We start from the raw sequence: 22,655 nt of genomic DNA on the forward strand, positions 1-22,655 counted from the left end.
AAGTGGCACTTTTGTATTGTGCAGTTTAAAAAGTAGTATTGGATGCAAGAATTTTCACCCTTTTTCTCCCTGTTTGAATTGTAGGTTACTATGCTTTGCACCTTGCTTCAAAAAATAGTCACCAAGAATGTGTGAAGAAGATCCTCCAGGTAGTAGCGACTCATGTTTTTGCTATCTGTGATATATAATTGAAGAAATGTTTCTAATTTTCAAGGGCCCAGATGATGGAATACCAACACTTGTGTGTGAGAACAGTAACACAAAATGCAACATAATATTGACTGGGCACTGGATAATTTGTAATGTTTCTATATCACAGCTGATTTATTAATTTTTTTGAATAATGTTTAGTTCATTTTGGAAAAGTTACTTAATATTAGAACAGATTCCAATTGCCAAAATAGTAACAAATCTTACAATTTTCCAGTATTGCCACACTCCTGAGAGAATGCCCCAACCACTAATGATGCTTGAGAGATTCACCATCTGGCCCTTTGCAAATGCAGTTGCATCACCAGATCTTGCCCTCACTCATGCACAAATTATAGTATTCTAATCATTGATCTTTTTGAAGGAGAATTTTGAAGAATCCTTTTCTGTACATTTCCTCATTGTTCATCTCTCTTTTTCTGTCTGTCTCTCCCTATTTTCTACTTGCTCCCTTTTTCTTTAGCTCTCCCTTTTTCACTCACTGCCCTCTTGCCCGTACGCTCGCACCTGCACACTCACTCCAATTACTTAGCCCCCCCCACACCCCCGCGCACGCACTGCCTTTCTTTTCCTTTCACCATCTCTTTTTGTCTCCCACTCCCTTGCTTTTTGTGTCTCCCTCTTTTATTCTCACCCTCTCCCTCTTTTACTCTCGCTCACTCGCTTTTCTTTGTTCCCTCTCTTTTCCTCATTCATGCTGTTCCTTGTTTGCATACACTCCTGCTCTCGCATTCTCATTTCTGCTTTTACTCCTCTCTCTTAGAAACATTAGTCCCAAGTTTCCACACGCGGCAAAACAGGCGCCCCTCCGAACTGGGCGTCCGTTTTTCGCGCCGAAAATGGCACCTGAAAAAAAACGCGTTATTCTCGAGCACTTTGCAGCTCGATGTCAGCTTGGCGCGGCGCCCAGGGGGCGGAGCCTACCACTCGCGCCGATTTTGTAAGTAGGAGGGGGCGGGTACCATTTAAATTAGTTTTTTTCATGCCGGCAACCCTGCGCGTGCGCGTTGGAGCGTTCGCGCACGCGGTGTGAAGGAAACATTGGCACTCGGCCATTTTTGTAGTTCTTTGTAGCTGTTCAATTTTTAAAATTTTTTAATAAAACCACATTGCCCTTCCATGATCAGCACTGAGGCTTCTTGCAGCAGTGAGAAGGCTGCAGGAAGCCTCAAGTTGAGGCAGCCGTTTCCCGACGGACCCGACCGACGGCAGGAGGGCCTCCCCCCCCCCCCCCCCACTGCCGTCGGGAATGGCTGCCTCAACTTCTGAGGCTTCCTGCAGCCTTCTCACTGCCTCCCACCCCGCTGCCGTCGGGAATGGCTGCCTGAACTTCTGAGGCTTCCTGCAGCCTTCTCACTGCCTCCCCCCCCCCCCCCGCTGCCGTCGGTTGGGCCCCCACTGCCTCCTCTCTTTCCCCCCCCCCCCCCCCCCCCCCCCCCCGCCGTCGGGAACGGCTGCCTCCTCCTTGCTTCCCCCCCCCCCCCCGCTGCCGTCGGTCGGGCCCTCACTGCCTCCTCCTCCCCCCCCCCCCCGCCGTCGGGAACGGCTGCCTCCTCCTTGCTTCCCCCCCCGCTGCCCAATTTATATGTCTCTTCCTTGGATTTAACACTATCCCTAATTTCCCTTGTTAGCCACGGTTGAGCTACCTTCCCTGTCTTACTTTTACGCCAGACATGGATGTGCAATTGTTGAAGTTCATCCATGTGATCTGTAAATGTCTGCCATTGCCTATCCACCGTCAACCCTTTAAGTATCATTCACCAGTCTATCCTAGCCAATTCATGTCTCATACCATCGAAGTTACCTTTCTTTAAGTTCAGGACCCTAGTCTCTGAATTAATTATGTCACTCTCCTTCCTAATAAAGAATTCTACCATATTGTGATCACTCTTCCCCAAGGGGCCTCGCACAACATGATTGCTAATTAATCCTCATTACGCAACACCCAGTCTAGGATGGCCAGCTCTCTAGTTGGTTCCTCGACATATTGATACACCGCTTTGGCTACTGTTGAGGGGGATGGGAACCTATGCAGGGAGACAGAGGGAAGTAAAATGAGGCAGAAGCAATAGATAGAAAGAAGAAAAGTAAAAGTGGAGGGCAGAGAAACCCAAAGCAAAAAGGGCCACATTGCAGCAAAATTCTAAAGTGGCAAAGTGTGTTAAAAAGGCAAGCCTGAAGGCTGTGTGCCTCAATGCAAGGAGTATTCGGAATAAGGTGGAAGGATTAACTGCGCAGATAGCAGTTAACGGATATAATGTAATTGGTATCACGGAGACATGGCTCCAGGGTGACCAAGGCTCGGAACTCAACATGGGTATTTAAAGATCACATGGATGAACTTCAACAATTGTACATCCCTGTCTGGAGTAAAAATAAAACGGGGAAGCTGGCTCAACCATGGCTAACAAGGGAAATTAAGGATAGTGTTAAATCCAAGGAAGAGGTATATAAATTGCCCAGAAAAAGCAGCAAACCTGAGGACTGGGAGAAATTTAGAATTCAGCAGAGGAGGACTAAGGGTTTAATTAAGAGGGGGAAAATACAGTACGAGAGGAAGTTGCCGGGAACATAAAAACTGACTGCAAAAGCTTCTATAGATATGTGAAGAGAAAAAGATTAGTGAAGACAAACTTAGGTCCCTTGCAGTCAGATTCAGGTGAATTTATAATGGGGAACAAAGAAATGGCAGACCAGTTGAACAAATACTTTGGTTCTGTCTTCACGAAGGAAGACATAAATAACCTTCCGAATGTACTCGGAGACCGAGGGTCTAGTGAGAAGGAGGAACTGAAGGATATCCTTATTAGGCGGGAAATTGTGTTGGGGAAATTGATGGGATTGAAGGCCGATAAATCCCTGGGGCCTGATAGTCTGCATCCCAGAGTACTTAAGGAAGTGGCCCTCGAAAAAGTGGATGCGTTGGTGAACATTTTCCAACAGTCTATCGACTGGATCAGTTCCCATGGACTGGAGGGTAACTAATGTAACACCACTATTTAAAAAAGGAGGGAAAGAGAAAACAGGTAATTATAGACTGGTCAGCCTGACATCAGTAGTGGGGAAAATGTTGGAATCAATTATTAAGGATGAAATTGCAGCGTATTTGGAAAGCAGTGACAGGATTGGTCCAAGTCAACATGGATTTATGAAATGGAAATCATGCTTGACGAATATTCTGCAATTTTTTGAGGATGTAACTAGTAGAGTGGACAAGGGAGAACCAGTGTTTGTTGTTTATTTGGACTTTCAAAAGGCTTTTGACAAGGTCCCACACAAGAGATTGGTGTGCAAAATCAAAGCACGTGGTATTGGGGGTAATGTACTGATGTGGATAGAGAACTGGTTGGCAGACAGGAAGCAGAGAGTCGGGATAAACGGGTCCTTTTCAGAATGGCACGCAGTGACGAGTGGAGTGCCGCAGGGCTTAGTGCTAGGAACCCAGCTCTTTACAATATACATCAATGATTTGGATGAAGTAATTGAGTGTAATATCTCCAAGTTTGCAGATGACACTAAGCTGGGTGGCGGTGTGAGCTGTGAGGAGGACGCTAAGAGGCTGCAGGGTGAATTGGACAGGTTCGGTGAGTGGGCAAATACATGGCAGATGCAGTATAATGTGGATAAATATGACGTTATCCACTTTGGTGGCAAAAACAGGAAGGCAGAATATTATCTGAATGGCGGCAGATTAGGAAAAGGGGAGGTGCAACGAGACCTGGGTGTCATGGTTCATCAGTCATTGAAAGTTGGCATGCAGGTACAGCAGGCGGTGAAGAAGGCAAATGGCATGTTGGCCTTCATAGCTAGGGGATTTGAGTATCGGAGCAGAGAGGTCTTACTGCAGTTTTACAGGGCCTTGGTGAGGCCTCGCCTGGAAATATTGTGTTCAGTTTTGGTCTCCTAATCTGAGGAAGGATATTCTTGCTATTGAGGAAGTGCAGCGAAAGTTCACCAGACTGATTCCCGGGATGGCAGAAATGACATGAGGAGAGACTGGTTCGACTAGACCTGTATGCACTGGAGCTTTGAAGGATGAGAGGGGATCTCATAGAAACATATAACATTCTGACAGGACTGGACAGGTTCGATGCAGGAAGAATGTTCCCGATGTTGAAGTCCAGAACCAGGGGGCATAGTCTAAGGATAAGGGGAAAGCCATTTAGGACTGAAATGAGGAAAAACTTCTTCACTCAGAGTTGTTAACCTGTGGAATTCCCTACCGCAGAGAGTTGTTGATGCCAGTTCATTGGATATATTCAAGCGGGAGTTAGATAAGGCCCTTAGGGCTAAAGGGATCAAAGGGTATGGAGAGAAAGCAGGAAAGGGGTACTGCGGTGAATGATCAGCCATGATCTTATTGAATGGTGGTGCAGGCTCGAAGGGCCAAATGGCCGACTTCTGCACCTATTTTCTATGTTTCTATAATCTAGAAAACCAACCCTTTTACACTCCAGGAAATCCTCCTCCAGCATATTGCTAGCAGTTTGGTTAGCCCAGTCTATATGTTGATTAAAGTCACCCATGATAACTGCTGTACCCTTATTGTATGCATCCCTAATTTCCTGTTTGATGCCATCCCCAACCTCACAACTACTGTTTGGTGGTCTGTACACAACTCTCATTAGCGTTTTCTGCCCTTTGGTGTTCCTGAGCTCGACCCATACATTTTCCACATCATCAAACTAATGTCCTTCCTTATTATTGCATTAATCTCCTCTTTAACCAGAAATGCTACCCTACCTCCTTTTCCTTTCTGTCTATCCTTCATGAATATTTAATACCCCTGGATGTTGAGTTCCCAGACTTGGTCACCCTGGAGCCATGTCTCCGTAATCCCAATTGCATCATATCCGTTAACTGCTATCTGCGCAGTTAATTCATCCACCTTATTACGAATGCTCCTCGCATTGAGACACAGAGCCTTCAGGCTTGTTTTTTTCAACATTCTTTGTCCTTTTAGAGTTATGTTGTAATGTGGCCCTTTTTGATTTTTGCTTTTGATTTCTCTGCTCTCCACGTTTCCTTATCTCCTTTCTACTTTTTGCTTTTGCCCCCATTTTGCATCGCTCTGTCTCCCTGCATAGATTCCCATCCCCCTGCCATATTAGTTTAAACCCTCCCCAACAGCACTCGCAAATGCTCCCCCTAGGACATTGGTTCCGGTCCTGCCCAGGTTTGTACTGGTCCCACCTCCCGCAGAACCAGTTCCAACGTCCCAGGAATTTGAATCCCTCACTCTTGCACCATTCCTCAAGTCATGTATTCATCTTAACTATCCTGCTATCTCTACTCTGACTAGCACGTGGCACTGGTAGCAATCCTGAGATTACTACCTGTTTGAGGTCCTACTTTTTAATTTAACTCCTAGCTCCTAAATTCAGCTTGTAAGACCTCATCCTGTTTTTTACTATCGTTGGTACCTATATGCACCACGACAACTGGCTGTTCACCCTCCCCCTCCAGAATGCCCAGCAGCGCTCCGAGACATCCTTGAACCTTGCATCAGGGAGGCAACATACCATTTTGGAGTCTCGATTGCGGCCGCAGAAACACCTATCTATTTTCCTTACAATAGAATCCCCTACCACTATAGCTCTCCCACACTTTTTCCTGCCCTTCTGTGCAGCAGAGCTACCCATGGTGCCATGAACTTGGCTGCTATAACCTTCCCCTGATGAACCATCTCCCCCAACAGTCTCCAAAGTGGTTAATCTGTTTTGGAGGGAGATGACCGCAGAGGACCCCTGTACTACCTTCTTACTCCTGCTCTGACTGATGGTCACCCATTCCCTAACTGCCTTTGTAACCTTTACCTGCGGTGTGACCAACTCACTAAACATGCTATTCATGACATCCTCAGCATCGCAGATGCTACAGAGTGAATCCATGCGCAGCTGCAGTGCCACAATGCGGTCTGACGGGAACTGCAGCTGGATACACTTCCCGCGCACATAGTAGTCAGGGACACTGGAAGTGTCCCTGATTTCCCACGTAGCACAGGAGGAGCATGACATGGGTCTGGGCTCTCCTGCCTTGACTTAACCCTTAAACTAACTTAATTTGACAACAATGCCAAAGGTTTCCTACTGTCTCTCTCTTCCACTCTTGCTCCTTCTCTTACGTTCTCCCTCCCCCTATCTTCTGCTCTCCCTCCCCCTCTTTTCTCTCGCTCACCCTCGCTCCTGCTCTCGCTCACCCTCGCTCCTGCTCTCGCACATAGAAAATAGGTGCAGGAGCAGGCCGTTTGGCCCTTCGAGCCCGCACCACCATTCAATAAGATTATGACTGATTATTCCCTCGGTACCCCTTTCCTGCTTTCTCTCCATACCCCTTGATCCCTTTAGCCGTAAGGGCCATATCTAACTCTCTTGAATATATCCAATGAACTGGCATCAACAACTCTCTGCGGCAAGGAATTCCACAGGTTAACAACTCTCTGAGTGAAGAAGTTTCTCCTGATCTCAGTCCGATATGGCCTACCCCTTATCCTAAGACTCTGTCCCCTGGTTCTGGACTTCCCCAACATCGGGAACGTTCTTCCCACATCTAACCTGTCCAGTCCCGTCAGAATCTTATGTTTCTATGAGATCCCCGCTCATCCTTCTAAACTCCAGTGTATCAAGGCCCAGTTGATCCAGTCTCTCATACGTCAGACCAGCCATCCCGGGAATCAGTCTGGTGACCCTTCGCTGCACTCCCTCCTCTCTCTCGCTCCGCCTCCTCTCTCGCTCCTCCTCCTCTCTCGCTCCCTCCCCCCTCCTCCTCTCTCGCTCCCTCCCCCCTCCTCCTCTCTCGCTCCCCCTCCCCCCTCCTCCTCTGTTGATCCCCCTTCTCACCCTCCTCTGTCGATCCCCCTCCCCCTCCTCTCTCACTCCCCCTCCCCCTCCTCTCTCACCCCCCCTCCTCCCTCCTCTCTCGCTCCCCCTCCCCCCCCCCTCTCTCGCTCCCCCTCCTCTCTCGCTCTCGCTCCCCCTCCTCTCGCTCATCTCTCGCCCCCTCCCCCCCTCCTCTCTCGCTCCACCATTCCCCTCCCTCCCCTCTCGCTCCCCCTCCCCCCTCCTCTCTGTTGCTGCCTCCTTTTTTGACACTTTCCTTATTTATTTTCAAAACTAATCATTTCTCTTTTTAGTTTCTTTCTGCTTAATACATCTATCTATTTTACTTCCTTTTGGTTTCATCCTTGTATTATGGCCACATCTCTTTTTTTTTACTTTTTGCTTTTCTCCACTTTTGACCCAACTTTCTGTTAAGGCAAGCTTGTTGGATTAGACCAGAAGAAAAAAAGACCAGCAAGGATGGAGACAGGGCTTAGCCTCTGCGATTTTAAGCAGAAAAACAATAATTGGAATCAAAATTCATGATCTGTTTAAAAATGCACTCTTTTAATAGTTTAGTTGATGTTTTTATATGGCTTTGAGATGGTCCCTCCTCACTATCCGATGTAAATAAATTGAATGTAAGCATTGAAAATAGTAACTATTTCAAACTGCTAAATGTCAATAATTAATGCATAGAAAATGAAAAATGGGACTAAAAGAACTAAAACTACTTGTTCCAAAAAAAACTGCTTCCTGGATATTATCCATTATCAAATTAGATGCTGTAACAGTGCAAGTGGGGAGTATCCATTCATCAGTCTAATTCTCATTGGTTTCAAGGTCTGTGCATGCTGCTCAAACTCATTTCAAGTGTGTAATTTACATTAATTTCTGTACAGCTGGTCTTTTCTGAACCAGAAAAGCAGGGAGGCCAAGTGTACTCTTTTTAATAGGTAGCAAAACAAAAGTGTCCATGTAGGAGGTTGCCTGAGAGTTTTTATTAAAACTAGGAGGTGGATATCATATCATCTGAACTTCCACTGCAGTTGCCACACAAGACAGTGAACAATTACATGCAGGAGGTTTGTACGGTTGGGTTTGGCCTGGTACTGGCAATTTGGTTAGCACCAGGGAAGATGTGGTTTGGCTTCAGCTGCTGATTGCAATGTAAAGGTGGGATTAGATACACTGAATGCATCGGAATGTCTCCATCTTTCATCCAGAAGGAAAATGTTTAATTTCTCCGTCTCATTAAACAGTGCCTGTTTGTGGTCCCACTGCAGCTGAAAGCCCATGTTGCAATATTCATGTAGTTTGACATTTATTTTTGAAACTACTACATAGTAACACTGTCATTATTTTTGACTAGTTTTATTTCTTCAGGATGAGGAAAGAAAATGATTAAAATTGAGAATATTGTGTAGCTTTCATACAGTGTAGAATTAGAATTTTGTAATTCTGAGTCTCTTTAGTAAAAGCTCCCGTTTTTTTTAAATTCTATGCTGTATCACATCCATCAGAATGTTTATGTGTGAGGTAAGTCCTTCAGGATGTAATGTCAGACTAATGCAAGGAATGTAAATTGTCTATTAACTAACATTGTTATCGTATCTAGAGCATATACAAAGATCTGGAGTAGAGCACTAAACAAATTTTTGTCTTTTTCTTGTTAATAGTACAAGTGTCCTGTGGAATGCGCTGATAGTAATGGGAAGACAGCTTTGCACCATGCAGGTAATCAATATTACCTACTTTATAAAGACATTGTTCATTTCACGATTGAAGGGCAACATTATCTGCTTTAAATGCTCTGCGCTGCATGAGGAACACTAGGGTTGATTATACCGAATCTCCAATCCCAGCAGGAGCGGATGGCAATCCTGTGTGGGAGTCTTCATTGGTGGCCCAGCAGTTAAAATCTTTCTTGAATGTCGCTGGTCAGCTGCTCACCCATATTGGGCAGAAGGTAGCAGCTAACCAACAGGGGTGGATGAATATCGGGCAGAAAGATTTTGCAAGGAGGAGAGGGCGGAAGGGGAGGGGAACGAGGCGAGAGACAGCAGAGGTTGCGTTTTCCTCATGGGGCCAGGAAGAAAACCCTGCACGAAGGAAAGTTTTTCTTTTTAACATTTGTCTTAGAGGGCCTCAGTAACCTTGTAACAGTTTTATCTAGAGTCAGTTCGGAGCCACACCGCCCCCAATGCCAGCAGTATTAAAATAGGTAAATTGGCAGGAATTGAGCCGGATCTGCAGCCACTTCATTTCAACTGCTTTCCTGCTCCTTTTGCCACGATCTGGGAAAGTTAAAATTCCCTCTTATGCAAATGTTGCATTTGAGATCAACACATAGCAATCCAATCCAATATAGAAACATAGAAATAGGTGCAGGAGTAGGCCATTCGGCCCCTTGAGCATGCACCACCTTTCAATAAGATCATGGCAGATCATTTACCTCAGTACCCCTTTCCTGCTTTCTCTCCATACCCCTTGATCCCTTTAGCTGTAAGGGCCATATCTAACTCCCTCTTGAATATATTCAATGAACTGGCATCAACAACTCTGTGTGGTAGAGAGTTCCACAGGTCAACAACTCTGAGTGAAGGAAGTTTCTCCTCATCTCAGTACTAAATAGCTTACCTCTTATCCTTAGACTGTGTCCCCTGATTCTGGACTTCCCCAGCATCGGGAACATTCTTCCTGCATCTAACCTGTCCAGTCCCGTCAGAATTTTATGTTTCTATGAGATCCCCTCTCATCCTTCTAAACTCCAGTGTATAAAGGCCCAGACGATCCAGTCTCTCCTCATATGTCAGTCCTGCCATCCCGGGAATCAGTCTGGTGAACCTTCGCTGCACTCCCTCAATAGAAAGAACGTCCTTCCTCAGATTAGGAGACCAAAACTGAACACAATATTCCAGGTGAGGCCTCACTAAGGCCCTGTATAACTGCAGTAAGACCTCCCTGCTCCTATACTCAAATCCCCTAGCTATGAAGACCAACATTTGTCGCCTTTATCGCCTGCTGTACCTGCATGCCAACTTTCAATGACTGATGTATCATGACACCCAGGTCTCGTTGCACCTTCCCTTTTCCTAATCTGCCACCATTCAGATAATCTGCCTTCATGTTTTTGCCACCAAAGTGGATAACCTCACATTTATCCACATTATCCTGCATCTGCCATGCATTTGACCACTCACCGAACCTGTCCAAGTCACCCTGCAGCCTCTAAGCATCCTCCTCACAGCTCACACCGCCACCCAGTTTAGTATCATCTGCAAACTTGGAGCGATTATTCAATTCCTTCATCTAAATCATTGATGTATATTGTAAATAGCTGGGGTCCCAGCACTGAGCCCTGCGGCACCCCACTAGTCACTGTCTCATTGCCTCATGTCCTATGAGGAGAGAATGAATAGACTAGGCCTATATTCTCGAGAGTTTAGAAGAATGAGAGGTCATAGAAACATAGAAAATAGGTGCAGGAGCAGGCCGTTCAGCCCTTCTAGCCTGCACCGCCATTCAATGAGTTCATGGCTGAACATGAAACTTCAGTACCCGCTTCCTGCTTTCTCGCCATATCCCTTGATCCCCCGAGTAGTAAGGACTTCATCTAACTCCCTTTTGAATATATTTAGTGAATTGGCCTCAACTACTTTCTGTGGTAGAGAATTCCACAGGTTCACCACTCTCTGGGTGAAGAAGTTTCTCCTCATCTCGGTCCTAAATGGCTTACCCCTTATCCTTAGACTGTGACCCCTGGTTCTGGACTTCCCCAACATTGGGAACATTCTTCCTGCATCCAACCTGTCCAAACCCGTCAGAATTTTAAACGTTTCTATGAGGTCCCCTCTCACTCTTCTGAACTCCAGTGAATACAAGCCCAGTTGATCCAGTCTTTCTTGATAGGTCAGTCCCACCATCCCGGGAATCAGTCTGGTGAATCTTCACTGCACTCCCTCAATAGCAAGAATGTCCTTCCTCAAGTTAGGAGACCAAAACTGTGCACAATACTCCAGGTGTGGCCTCACCAATGCCCTGTACAACTGTAGCAACACCTCCCTGCCCCTGTACTCAAATCCCCTTGCTATGAAGGCCAACATGCCATTTGCTTTCTTAACCGCCTGCTGTACCTGCATGCCAACCTTCAGTGACTGATGTACCATGACACCCAGGTCTCGTTGCACCTCCCCTTTTCCTAATCTGTCACCATTCAGATAATAGTCTGTCTCTCTGTTTTTACCACCAAAGTGGATAACCTCACATTTATCCACATTATACTTCATCTGCCACGCATTTGCCCACTCACCTAACCTATCCAAGTCACTCTGCAACCTCATAGCATCCTCCTCGCAGCTCACACTGCCACCCAACTTAGTGTCATCCGCAAATTTGGAGATACTACACCTAATCCCCTCGTCCAAATCATTAACGTACAATGTAAACAGCTGGGGCCCCAGCACAGAACCCTGCGGTACCCCACTAGTCACTGCCCGCCATTCTGAAAAGTATCCATTTACTCCTACTCTTTGCTTCCTGTCTGACAACCAGTTCTCAATCCACGTCAGCACACTACCCCCAATCCAATGCTCTAACTTTGCACATTAATATCCTGTGTGGGACCTTGTCGAAAGCCTTCTGAAAGTCCAAATATACCACATCAACTGGTTCTCCTTTGTCCACTTTACTGGAAACATCCTCAAAAAATTCCAGAAGATTTGTCAAGCATGATTTCCCTTTCACAAATCCATGCTGACTTGGACCTATCATGTCACCATTTTCTGCTATGACATCCTTAATAATTGATTCCATCATTTTACCCACTACTGAAGTCAGGCTGACCGGTCCATAATTCCCTGCTTTCTCTCCCTCCTTTTTTAAAAAGTGGGGTTACATTGGCTACCCTCCACTCGATAGGAACTGATCCAGAGTCAATGGAATGTTGGAAAATGACTGTCAATGCATCCGCTATTTCCAAGGCCACCTCCTTAAGTACTCTGGGATGCAGTCCATCAGGCCCTGGGGATTTATCGGCCTTCAATCCCATCAATTTCCCCAACACAATTTCCCGACTAATAAAGATTTCCCTCAGTTCCTCCTCCTTACTAGACCCTCTGACCCCTTTTATATCCGGAAGGTTGTTTGTGTCCTCCTTAGTGAATACTGAACCAAAGTACTTGTTCAATTGGTCTGCCATTTCTTTGTTCCCCGTTATGACTTCCCCTGATTCTGACTGCAGGAGACCTACGTTTGTCTTTACTAACCTTTTTCTCTTTACATACCTTTCGAAACTTTTGCAATCCGCCTTAATGTTCCCTGCAAGCTTCTTCTCGTACTCCATTTTCCCTGCCCTAATCAAACCCTTTATCCTCCTCTGCTGAGTTCTAAATTTCTCCCAGCCCCCAGGTTCGCTGCTATTTCTGGCCAATTTGTATGCCACTTCCTTGGCTTTAATACTATCCCTGATTTCCCTAGATAACCATAGTTGAGCCACCTTCCCTTTTTTATTTTTGCGCCAGACAGGAATGTACAATTGTTGTAATTCATCCATGCGGTCTCTAAATGTCTGCCATTGCCCATCCACAGTCAACCCCTTAAGTATCATTCGCCAATCTATCTTAGCCAATTCACGCCTCATACCTTCAAAGTTACCCTTCTTTAAGTTCTGGACCATGGTCTCTGAATTAACTGTTTCATTCTCCATCCTAATACAGAATTCCACCATATGGTCACTCTTCCCCAAGGGGCCTCGCACAATGAGATTGCTAATTAATCCTCTCTCATTACACAACACCCAGTCTAAGATGGCCTCGCCCCTAGTTGGTTCCTCGACATATTGGTCTAAAAAACCATCCCTTATGCACTCCAGGAAATCCTCCTCCACCGTATTGCTTCCAGTTTGGCTAGCCCAATCTATGTGCATATTAAAGTCACCCATTATAACTGCTGCACCTTTATTGCATGCACTCCTAATTTCCTGTTTGATGCCCTCCCCAACATCACTACTACTGTTTGGAGGTCTGTACACAACTCCCACTAATGTTTTTTGCCCTTTAGTGTTCTGCAGTTCTGCCCATATAGATTCCACATCATCCAAGCTAATGTCTTTCCTAACTATTGCGTTAATCTCCTCTTTAACCAGCAATGCTACCCCACCTCCTTTTCCTTTTATTCTATCCTTCCTGAATGTTGAATACCCCTGGATGTTGAGTTCCCAGCCCTGATCATCCCGGAGCCATGTCTCCGTAATCCCAATCACATCATATTTGTTAACATCTATTTGCACAGTTAATTCATCCACCTTATTGCGGATACTCCTTGCATTAAGACACAAAGATCTCATTGAAACATTTAAAATTCTTACAGGGCTTGACAGGGTCGATGCAGGGAGGAAGTTTCCTCTGGCTGGGGGGTCAAGAACCAGGGGTCGGCCATTTAGGACTGAGATGAGAGAATTTTTCATTCAGAGGGTGGTGAGTCTTTGGAATTCTCTACCCGAGAGAGCTGTGGAGGCTCAGTCATTGAGTATATTCAAGACAAAGATCAATAGGTTTTTGGATATTAAGGAAATCAAAGGATATGAGGATCGTACAGGAAAGTGGAGTTGAGGTTGAAGATCAATCATGATCTCCTCAGGGCTGGAGAGGAACTTGGGAGTGGGAGGGGATCGATCCAGTTGTCGTGGTCCACGTGGGTACCAACGACATAGATAGGACAGACAAGAAGGTTCTGCTAAGGGATTATGAGCAGCTACGGGCCAAATTAAAAAGCAGAACCACAAAGGTAATAATCTCTGGATTACTACCCGAGCCACGAGCAAATTTACATAGGTTATTAAGATCAGAGCTAAACTCGTGACTCAAAGACTGGTCTGGGAGAAATGGGTTTTGGTTCCTGGGGCACTAGCACACTGGGAGGGAGCTGTTCCGTCAGGACGGACTCCACTTGGAACATGCTGGGACTAGGGTCCTGGCGAACCGAATAACTAGGGCTTGCAGAGAGAGCTTTAAACTAATTAGTTGGGGGGAGGGATCAGGTGAGCAGAAAAGCTCAAAAAACAAGGTGAAGGCAATAGAGCAGGGTAGCATTGGGTGAAACGAAAACCAGAAAGGGACAGAATCCATAAACATAAGAATGTATCAGAAACTGAAGTCATAGCAGGAGAAAATAGAAGAAAACATATTTTAAAGCTCTTTATCTAAATGCACGCAGCATTCGTAACAAATTAGATGAGCTGTCGGCACAAATAGTTACAAATGGGTATGATCTGATAGCCATTACAGAGACGTGGTTGCAAAGTGACCGAGACTGGAACGAAACATTTAGGGGTACTTGACAATTCGGAAGGACAGACAGAAAGGAAAAGGAGGTGGGGTAACTCTGTTGATAAAGGATGGAATCACTGCAATCGTGAGAAACAATACTGGCTCAAATAATCTGGATGTTGAAACAATTTGGGTGGAGATAAGAAATAATGAGGGGAAAAAGTCACTGGTGGGCATATACTATCGGCCCCCTAACAGTAGCAACTCTGTTGGTCGGAGAATAAACCAGGAAATAGTTGGGGGCTTGTAAAAAGGGAACAGCAATAATCAAAGGTGATTTTAACCTCCATATTGATTGGACAAATCAAATTGGTCAGGGTAGCCTTGAAGAAGAGTGCATAAGGGACGGGTTCCTTGAGTAATATGTAACGGAACCAACTGGGACAGGCTATCTTAGATCTGGTCCTGTGTAATGAGACAGGATTAAAAAACAATCTCCCAGCAAAGAATCCCCTTGGAATGAGTGATCGTAGCATGGTTAAATTTCAAATTCAGATGGAGGGTGAGAAATTTGGATCTCAACCTAAGCTTAAATAAAGGAGACTACAAAGGTATGAGGGCAGAGTTGGCTAAAGTGGACTGGGAAAACAGATTAAAGTGTAGGACGGTTGATGAACGGAGGTATATATTCCAGTGAGGAGGAAAGGGTGTCAAAGAAAAGATAGCCATCTGTGACTAACTAAAGTAGTAAATGATGATATCCAATTAAAAACAAGGGCATACAAAGTTGCCAAAATTAGTGGGAGGACAGCAGATTGGGAAGCTTTTAAAAGCCAGCAAAGAATGACAAAAAATGATTAAGAAAGGGAAGATAGACAATGAAAGTAAACTAGCACGAAATGTAAAAACAGTTAACAGTTTCTGTAGGTATATAGGGCCCAAGTTTTGAGCCGCGCCTAGAACGGTGCAGTCCCGACCTGGACGCCCGTTTTTCGCGCCACAAAGTGCGCCTAAAAAAACCCTCCAGATTCTCCACCTCCCTGCAGGTCCTCTGGCCCTCGGCGCAGCGCAACACGAGCTGTAGGGGGCGGAGCCAGGTCCCTGTGCAAAAAACAGGGCCGGGACCTCTGCACATGCGCGCTACAGTGGGCGCGCAAGTGCAGTAGCTCCAGGCGTCCGAAACTGTGTGGAAGGGGCCCGAAGCACGCAGCCCCTAGCCCTGGCCGAATGGCTTCACTGGGACTGCGTGAATAAAGCTCCTCCCACGGCCAGCTCCTGCTTCCTCCCGCCCCGACTCGACTCCCGCTTCCCGCCTCCAGACCGGACCCGACTCCGACCCAACTCCCGCCTCCGGACCCGACCCGACTCCTGCTTCCCCTCCCCCTCCCCCCCCCCCCCCTGGACTGGGTCCGACCTGACCTCCCTCCCCCCGACCTGACCTCCCTCTCCCCCCGACCCGAACTGACCTCCCTCCCACCACCCCCCGACCCGACCCAACGCCACCTACCTGTAAATCTGGTGCTGGGGACGGGCCCTGCCTGAAGTCTCGGGCCTGGCCCGTTCAGCCTCCCTCCCCCTTCTCCTTCCCCCCGGCCCCCCCATCTCCTTTCCCACCCCCCCCCCGCGGGAAGAACGGGCGCCTCCTCCCCCCCGCCCCCCCCCCCCCTGCGGGAAAGAACGGGCGCCTCCTTCCCCCACCACGGGAAGAACGGCCGCCTCAGGCTGACTGCAGCATTCTCCGTGCCTGAAGCACTTTCACACAGGTAGGAAGATGGTTTATTTCATCTTTTCTTTGCTTATAAATGTTTACTCAGGTTAGATTTATTTGTATAATATTTGTAGAAGTATAAATAAGGATTTATTGTAGAATTTAATGACTTCCCTTCCCCCCCCTCCCCCCCCACCTCGTTCTGGACGCCTAATTTGTAACCTGCGCCTGATTTTTTTAATGTGTAGAACAGGTTTTTTCAGTTCTACAAAAATCTTCACTTGCTCCATTCTAAGTTAGTTTGGAGTACGTTTTCACTGTGGAAACTTTGAAATCAGGCGTCAGTGGCCGGACACTCCCCCTTTTGAAGAAAAAATTCTGTTCCAAAGTAGAACTGTTCTACCTGACTAGAACTGCAGAAAAAAAAATGTGGAGAATTGCGATTTCTAAGATAGTCCGTTCTCCACCAGTTGCTCCTAAAAATCAGGCGCAAATCGGGAAACTTGGCCCCTTGGGGCCATAAAAAGGAAAAGAGTGGCTAAAGTAAATGTTGGTCCCTTAGAGGACGAGACTGAGGAATTAGTGATGGGGAACATGGAGATGGCAGAAACTCTGAACAAATGTTTTGTATCAGTCTTTATAGTAGAGGACACAAACACTATCCCAACAGTCAATAGTCAAGGGGCTATGGGGGGGGGGGGAGGAACTTAACACAATCACAATCACCAAGGAGGTGATACTCAGTAAGATAATGGGACTAAAGGCGGATAAATCCCTTGGACCTGATGGCTTGCATCCTCAGGTCTTAAGAGAAGTAAAGGCAGGGGAGTGGATGTATTGGTTGTAATTTACTAAAATTCCCTGGATTCTGAGGAGATCCCAGCAGATTGGAACACTGCAAATGTAACGCCTCTATTTCTTTTTTAAGAGGCAGACAAAAAGCAGGAAACTATAGACCAGTTGGCCTAACATCTGTGGTTGTGAAAATGTTGGAGTCCATTATTAAAGTAGCAGTAGCAGGACATTTGGAAAAGCATAATTCAGTCGGGCTGAGTCAGCATGCATTTATGAAGGGGAAGTCATGTTTGACAAATTTGATGGAATTCATTGAGGATGTCACGAACAGGGTGGATAAAGGGGAACCGGTGGATGTGGCGTATTTGGACTCCGAGAAGGCATTTGACAAGGTTACTGCACAAGATAAAAGTTCACAGGGTTGGGGGTAATATATTAGCAAGGTTAGAGAATTGGCTAACTAACAGAACACAGAGAGTCGGGTTAAATGGTTTATTCTCAGGTTGGCAATCAGTAACTAGTGGGATGCCGCAGGGATCAGTGCTAGACCCCAACTATTTACAATCTATATTAACGACTTGGAAGAAGGGACTGAGTGTAACATAGCCAAGTTGAGCAAAGTAAAAGAGGAAATAGCAGAGGCCTTGATCATCAATTTGCAGTCCTCTTTGGATTTGGGCATGGTGCTGCAGGACTAGAGGACTGCTAATGTGGTACCCTTGCTTAAGAAGGGAGAAGGGGATAGGCCACGTAATTACAGGCCTGGCAACCTAACCTCAGTAGTGGGAAAATTATTGTACAAAATCCTGAAAGACAGGATAAATCTACATTTGGAAAGGCAAGGATTAATTAGGGGCAGTCAGTGTGGATTTGTTAAGGGCAGATGGTGTTTGACTAACCTGATTGAATTTTTTGAGGAGGTAACCAAGAGGGTCGATGAGGATAGTTCATACAATGTAGTGTATTTGGACTTTAGCAAAGCTTTTGATAAGGTCCCACATGGTATACTGGTCATGAAAGTTAAAGCCCATGGGATCCAGGGCAAAGTGGCAAGTTGGATTCAAAACTCGTTTAGAGGTAGGAAGCAAAGGGTAATGGTTGATGTTTTTGTGACTGGAAGGATGTTTCCAGTGGGGTTCCGCAGGGCTCAGTACTGGTATATATCAATGATTTAGATTTGAATATAGGGAGTATGATAAGTTTACAGATGACACTAAAATTGGCTGTATGGTTGATGAAGAGGAAAGTCATGGACTGCAGGAGAATATCAATCTACTGGTCAGGTGGGCAGAGCAGTGGCAAATGGAATTTAATTCGGATAAGTGTGAGGTAATGCACTTTGGGAGGGCTAATAAGGAAAGGGTATACACATTAAGCGGTAGGCCACTTAATAGTATAGATGAACAAAGGGACCTTGGAGTGCTTGTCCACAGATCCCTGAAAGTAGCAGGCCAGGTGGATAAGGTGGTTAAGAAGGCATACGGAATGCTTGCCATATTGGCCGAGGCATAGAATACAAGAGCAGGGAGGTTATGCTTAAATTGTATAATACTCTGGCTAGGCCACAGCTGGAGTACAGCGTGCAGTTCTGGTCGCAATAATATAGGAAGGACATGATTGCACTAGAGAGGGTGCAGAGGAGATTTACTAGGATGCTGCCTGGAATGGAGAATCTTAGCTATGAAGACAGTTTGGATAGGCTGGGTTTGTTCTCATTGGAACAGAGGAGGTTGAGAGGAGACCTCATTGCGGTGTACACAATTTTGAGGGGCCTGGATATAGTGAGTAGCAAGGGCCTATTTCTATTGGTGGAGGGGTCTATGATGAGGGGCATAGTTTTACGGTGGTTGGTGGAAGGTTCAGAGGGGATTTGAGGAAGGTGGTGGCGGGGGTGGGTGCTTCTTCACGCAGAGGGTTGTAGGGGTCCGGAACTCACTGCCTGGAAGGGTGGTGGATGCAGAAATCCTCACCACATTTAAAAGGTGCTTGGGTGGGCACTTAAAGTGCCGTAACCTGCAGGGTTATGGACCAAGAGCTGGTAATTAGGATTAGACTGGATAACCTCTTGTTGGCTGGCGCAGATACGATCCGCGTTGCGGAGTTGGAGCTGAGGGTGGATTCACTCTGGAGCATCCACGATGCTGAGAATGACGTGAGTAGCACGTGTAGCGAGTTGGTCTTACCGCAGGAGAAGGGTCCACCGCCAGATAGGGAATGGAAGACCAGCAGGAAGAGTAGTGCAAGGAAGGTAGTGCAGGGGTCCCCTGTGGTCATCCCCCTGCAAAACAGATACACTGCTTTGAGTACTGTTGAGGGGGATGACTCATCAGGGGAGGGCAGCAGCAGCCAAGTTCATGGCACTGTGGCTGGCTCTGTTGCACAGAAGGGCAGGAAAAAGAGTGGGAGAGCGATAGTGATAGGGGATTCAATGGTGAGGGGAATAGATAGGCGTTTCTGCGGCCGCAACCGAGACTCCAGGATGGTATGTTGCCTCCCTGGTGCAAGGGTCAAGTATGTCTCGGAGCGGGTGCAGGACATTCTGAAAAGGGAGGGGGAACAGCCAGTTGTCGTGGTGCACATTGGTACCAACGACATAGGTAAAAAAAAAAGGGATGAGGTCCTACGAAATGAATTTACGGAGCTAGGAGCTAAATTAAAAAGTAGGACCTCAAAAGTAGTAATCTCGGGATTGCTACCAGTGCCACGTGCTAGTCAGAGTAGGAATCGCAGGATAGCGCAGATGAATACGTGGCTTAAGCAGTGGTGCAGCAGGGAGGGATTCAAATTCCTGGGGCATTGGAACCAGTTCTGGGGGAGGTGGGACCAGTACAAACCGGACGGACTGCACCTGGGCAGGACCGGAGCCAATGTCCTAGGGGGAGTGTTTGCTCGTGCTGTTGGGGAGGAGTTAAACTAATATGGCAGGGGGATGGGAACCAATGCAGGGAGACAGAGGGAGACAAAAAGGAGGCAAAAGCACAAGACAGAAAGAAGATGAGGAAAAGTGGAGGGCAGAGAAACCCAAGGCAAAGAACAAAAAGGGCCACTGTACAGCAAAATTCTAAAAGGACAAAGGGTGTTAAAAAAACAAGCCTGAAGGCTTTGTGTCTTAATGCAAGGAGTATCCGCAATAAGGTGGATGAATTAACTGTGCAAATTGATGTTAACAAATATGATGTGATTGGGATTACGGAGACGTGGCTCCAGGATGATCAGGGCTGGGAACTCAACATCCAGGGGTATTCAACATTCAGGAAGGATAGAATAAAAGGAAAAGGAAGTGGGGTAGCATTGCTGGTTAAAGAGGAGATTAATGCAATGGTTAGGAAAGACATTAGCTTGGATGATGTGGAATCTATATGGGTAGAGCTGCAGAACACCAAAGGGCAAAAAATGTTAGTGGGAGTTGTGTACAGACCTCCAAACAGTAGTAGTGATGTTGGGGAGGGTATCAAACAGGAAATTAGGGGTGCATGCAATAAAGGTGCAGCAGTTATAATGGGTGACTTTAATATGCACATAGATTGGGCGAGCCAAACTGGAAGCAATATGGTGGAGGAGGATTTCCTGGAGTGCATAAGGGATGGTTTTCTAGACCAATATGTCGAGGAACCAACTAGGGGGGAGGCCATCTTAGACTGGGTGTTGTGTAATGAGAGAGGATTAATTAGCAATCTCATTGTGCGAGGCCCCTTGGGGAAGAGTGACCATAATATGGTGGAATTCTGCATTAGGATGGAGAATGAAACAGTTAATTCAGAGACCATGGTCCAGAACTTAAAGAAGGGTAACTTTGAAGGTATGAGGCATGAATTGGCTAGGATAGATTGGCGAATGATACTTAAGGGGTTGACTGTGGATGGGCAATGGCAGACATTTAGAGACCGCATGGATGAACTACAACAATTGTACATTCCTGTCTGGCGTAAAAATAAAAAAGGGAAGGTGGCTCAACCGTGGCTATCAAGGGAAATCAGGGATAGTATTAAAGCCAAGGAAGTGGCATACAAATTGGCCAGAAATAGCAGCGAACCCGGGGACTGGGAGAAATTTAGAACTCAGCAGAGGAGGACAAAGGGTTTGATTAGGGCAGGGAAAATGGAGTACGAGAAGAAGCTTGCAGGGAACATTAAGGCGGATTGCAAAAGTTTCTATAGGTATGTAAAGAGAAAAAGGTTAGTAAAGACAAACGTAGGTCTCCTGCAGTCAGAATCAGGGGAAGTCATAACTGGGAACAAAGAAATGGCGGACCAATTGAACAAGTACTTTGGTTCGGTATTCACTGAGGAGGACACCAACAACCTTCCGGATATAAAAGGGGTCAGAGGGGTCTAGTAAGGAGGAGGAACTGAGGGAAATTTTTATTAGTCGGGAAATTATGTTGGGGAAATTGATGGGATTGAAGGCCGATAAATCCCCAGGGCCTGATGGACTGCATCCCAGAGTACTTAAGGAGGTGGCCTTGGAAATAGCGGATGCATTGACAGTCATTTTCCAACATTCCATTGACTCTGGATCAGTTCCTATCGAGTGGAGGGTAGCCAATGTAACCCCACTTTTTAAAAATGGAGGGAAAGAGAAAACAGGGAATTATAGACCGGTCAGCCTGACCTCAGTAGTGGGTAAAATGATGGAATCAATTATTAAGGATGTCATAGCAGTGCATTTGGAAAATGGTGACATGATAGGTCCAAGTCAGCATGGATTTGTGAAAGAGAAATCATGCTTGACAAACCTTCTGGAATTTTTTGAGGATGTTTCCAGTAAAGTGGACAAGGGAGAACCAGTTGATGTGGTATATTTGGACTTTCAGAAGGCTTTCGACAAGGTCCCACACAAGAGATTAATATGCAAAGTTAAAGCACATGGGATTGGGGGTAGTGTGCTGACGTGGATTGAGAACTGGTTGTCAGACAGGAAGCAAAGAGTAGGAGTAAATGGATACTTTTCAGAATGGCAGGCAGTGACTAGTGGGGTACCGCAAGGTTCTGTGCTGGGGCCCCAGCTGTTTACATTGTACATTAATGATTTAGACGAGGGGATTAACTGTAGTATCTCCAAATTTGCAGATGACACTAAGTTGGGTGGCAGTGTGAGCTACGAGGAGGATGCTATGAGGCTGCAGAGTGACTTGGATAGGTTAGGTGAGTGGGCAAATGCATGGCAGATGCAGTATTATGTGGATAAATGTGAGGTTATCCACTTTGGTGGTAAAAACCGAGAGACAGACTATTATCTGAATGGTGACAGATTAGGAAAAGGGGAGGTGCAACGAGACCTGGGTGTCATGGTACATCAGTCATTGAAGGTTGGCATGCAGGTACAGCAGGCGGTTAAGAAAGCAAATGGCATGTTGGCCTTCATAGCAAGGGGATTTGAGTTAAGGGGCAGGGAGGCGTTGCTACAGTTGTACAGGACCTTGGTGAGGCCACATCTGGAGTATTGTGCACAGTTCTGGTCCCCTAACTTGAGGAAGGACATTCTTGCTATTGAGGGAGTGCAGCGAAGATTCACCAGACTGATTCCCGGGATGGGGGGACTGATCTATCAAGAAAGACTGGATCAACTGGGCTTGTATTCACTGGAGTTCAGAAGAATGAGAGGGGACCTCATAGAAACGTTTAAAATTCTGACGGGTTTAGACAGGTTAGATGCAGGAAGAATGTTCCCGATGTTGAAGTCCAGAACCAGGGGTCACAGTCTAAGGATAAGGGTTAAGCCATTTACATCCGAGATGAGGAGAAACTTCTTCACCCAATGAGTGGTGAACCTGTGGAATTCTCTACCACAGAAAGTAGTTGAGGCCAACTCACTAAATATATTCAAAAGGGAGTTCAATGAAGTCCTTACTACTCG

The 22,655-nt window shown here is 46.2% G+C and overlaps 1 protein-coding gene across 3 annotated transcripts in view; it reads left to right on the forward strand.

The window, feature by feature from the left end:
- The window catches only part of rai14 (retinoic acid induced 14), a 386,053-nt gene that overhangs the window by 259,637 nt on the left and 103,761 nt on the right, over positions 1-22,655 (forward strand). For all 3 annotated transcript variants that reach the window (XM_070867929.1, XM_070867946.1, XM_070867937.1), the window contains exons 5-6: positions 85-149; positions 8,708-8,765. In XM_070867929.1, the coding sequence (XP_070724030.1) occupies positions 85-149; positions 8,708-8,765 (123 nt within the window). The remainder of the gene's footprint in view (positions 1-84; positions 150-8,707; positions 8,766-22,655) is intronic.

Source organism: Pristiophorus japonicus, chromosome 2 (genome assembly GCF_044704955.1).
Source record: "Pristiophorus japonicus isolate sPriJap1 chromosome 2, sPriJap1.hap1, whole genome shotgun sequence".
Lineage (NCBI taxonomy): Eukaryota > Metazoa > Chordata > Chondrichthyes > Pristiophoridae > Pristiophorus > Pristiophorus japonicus.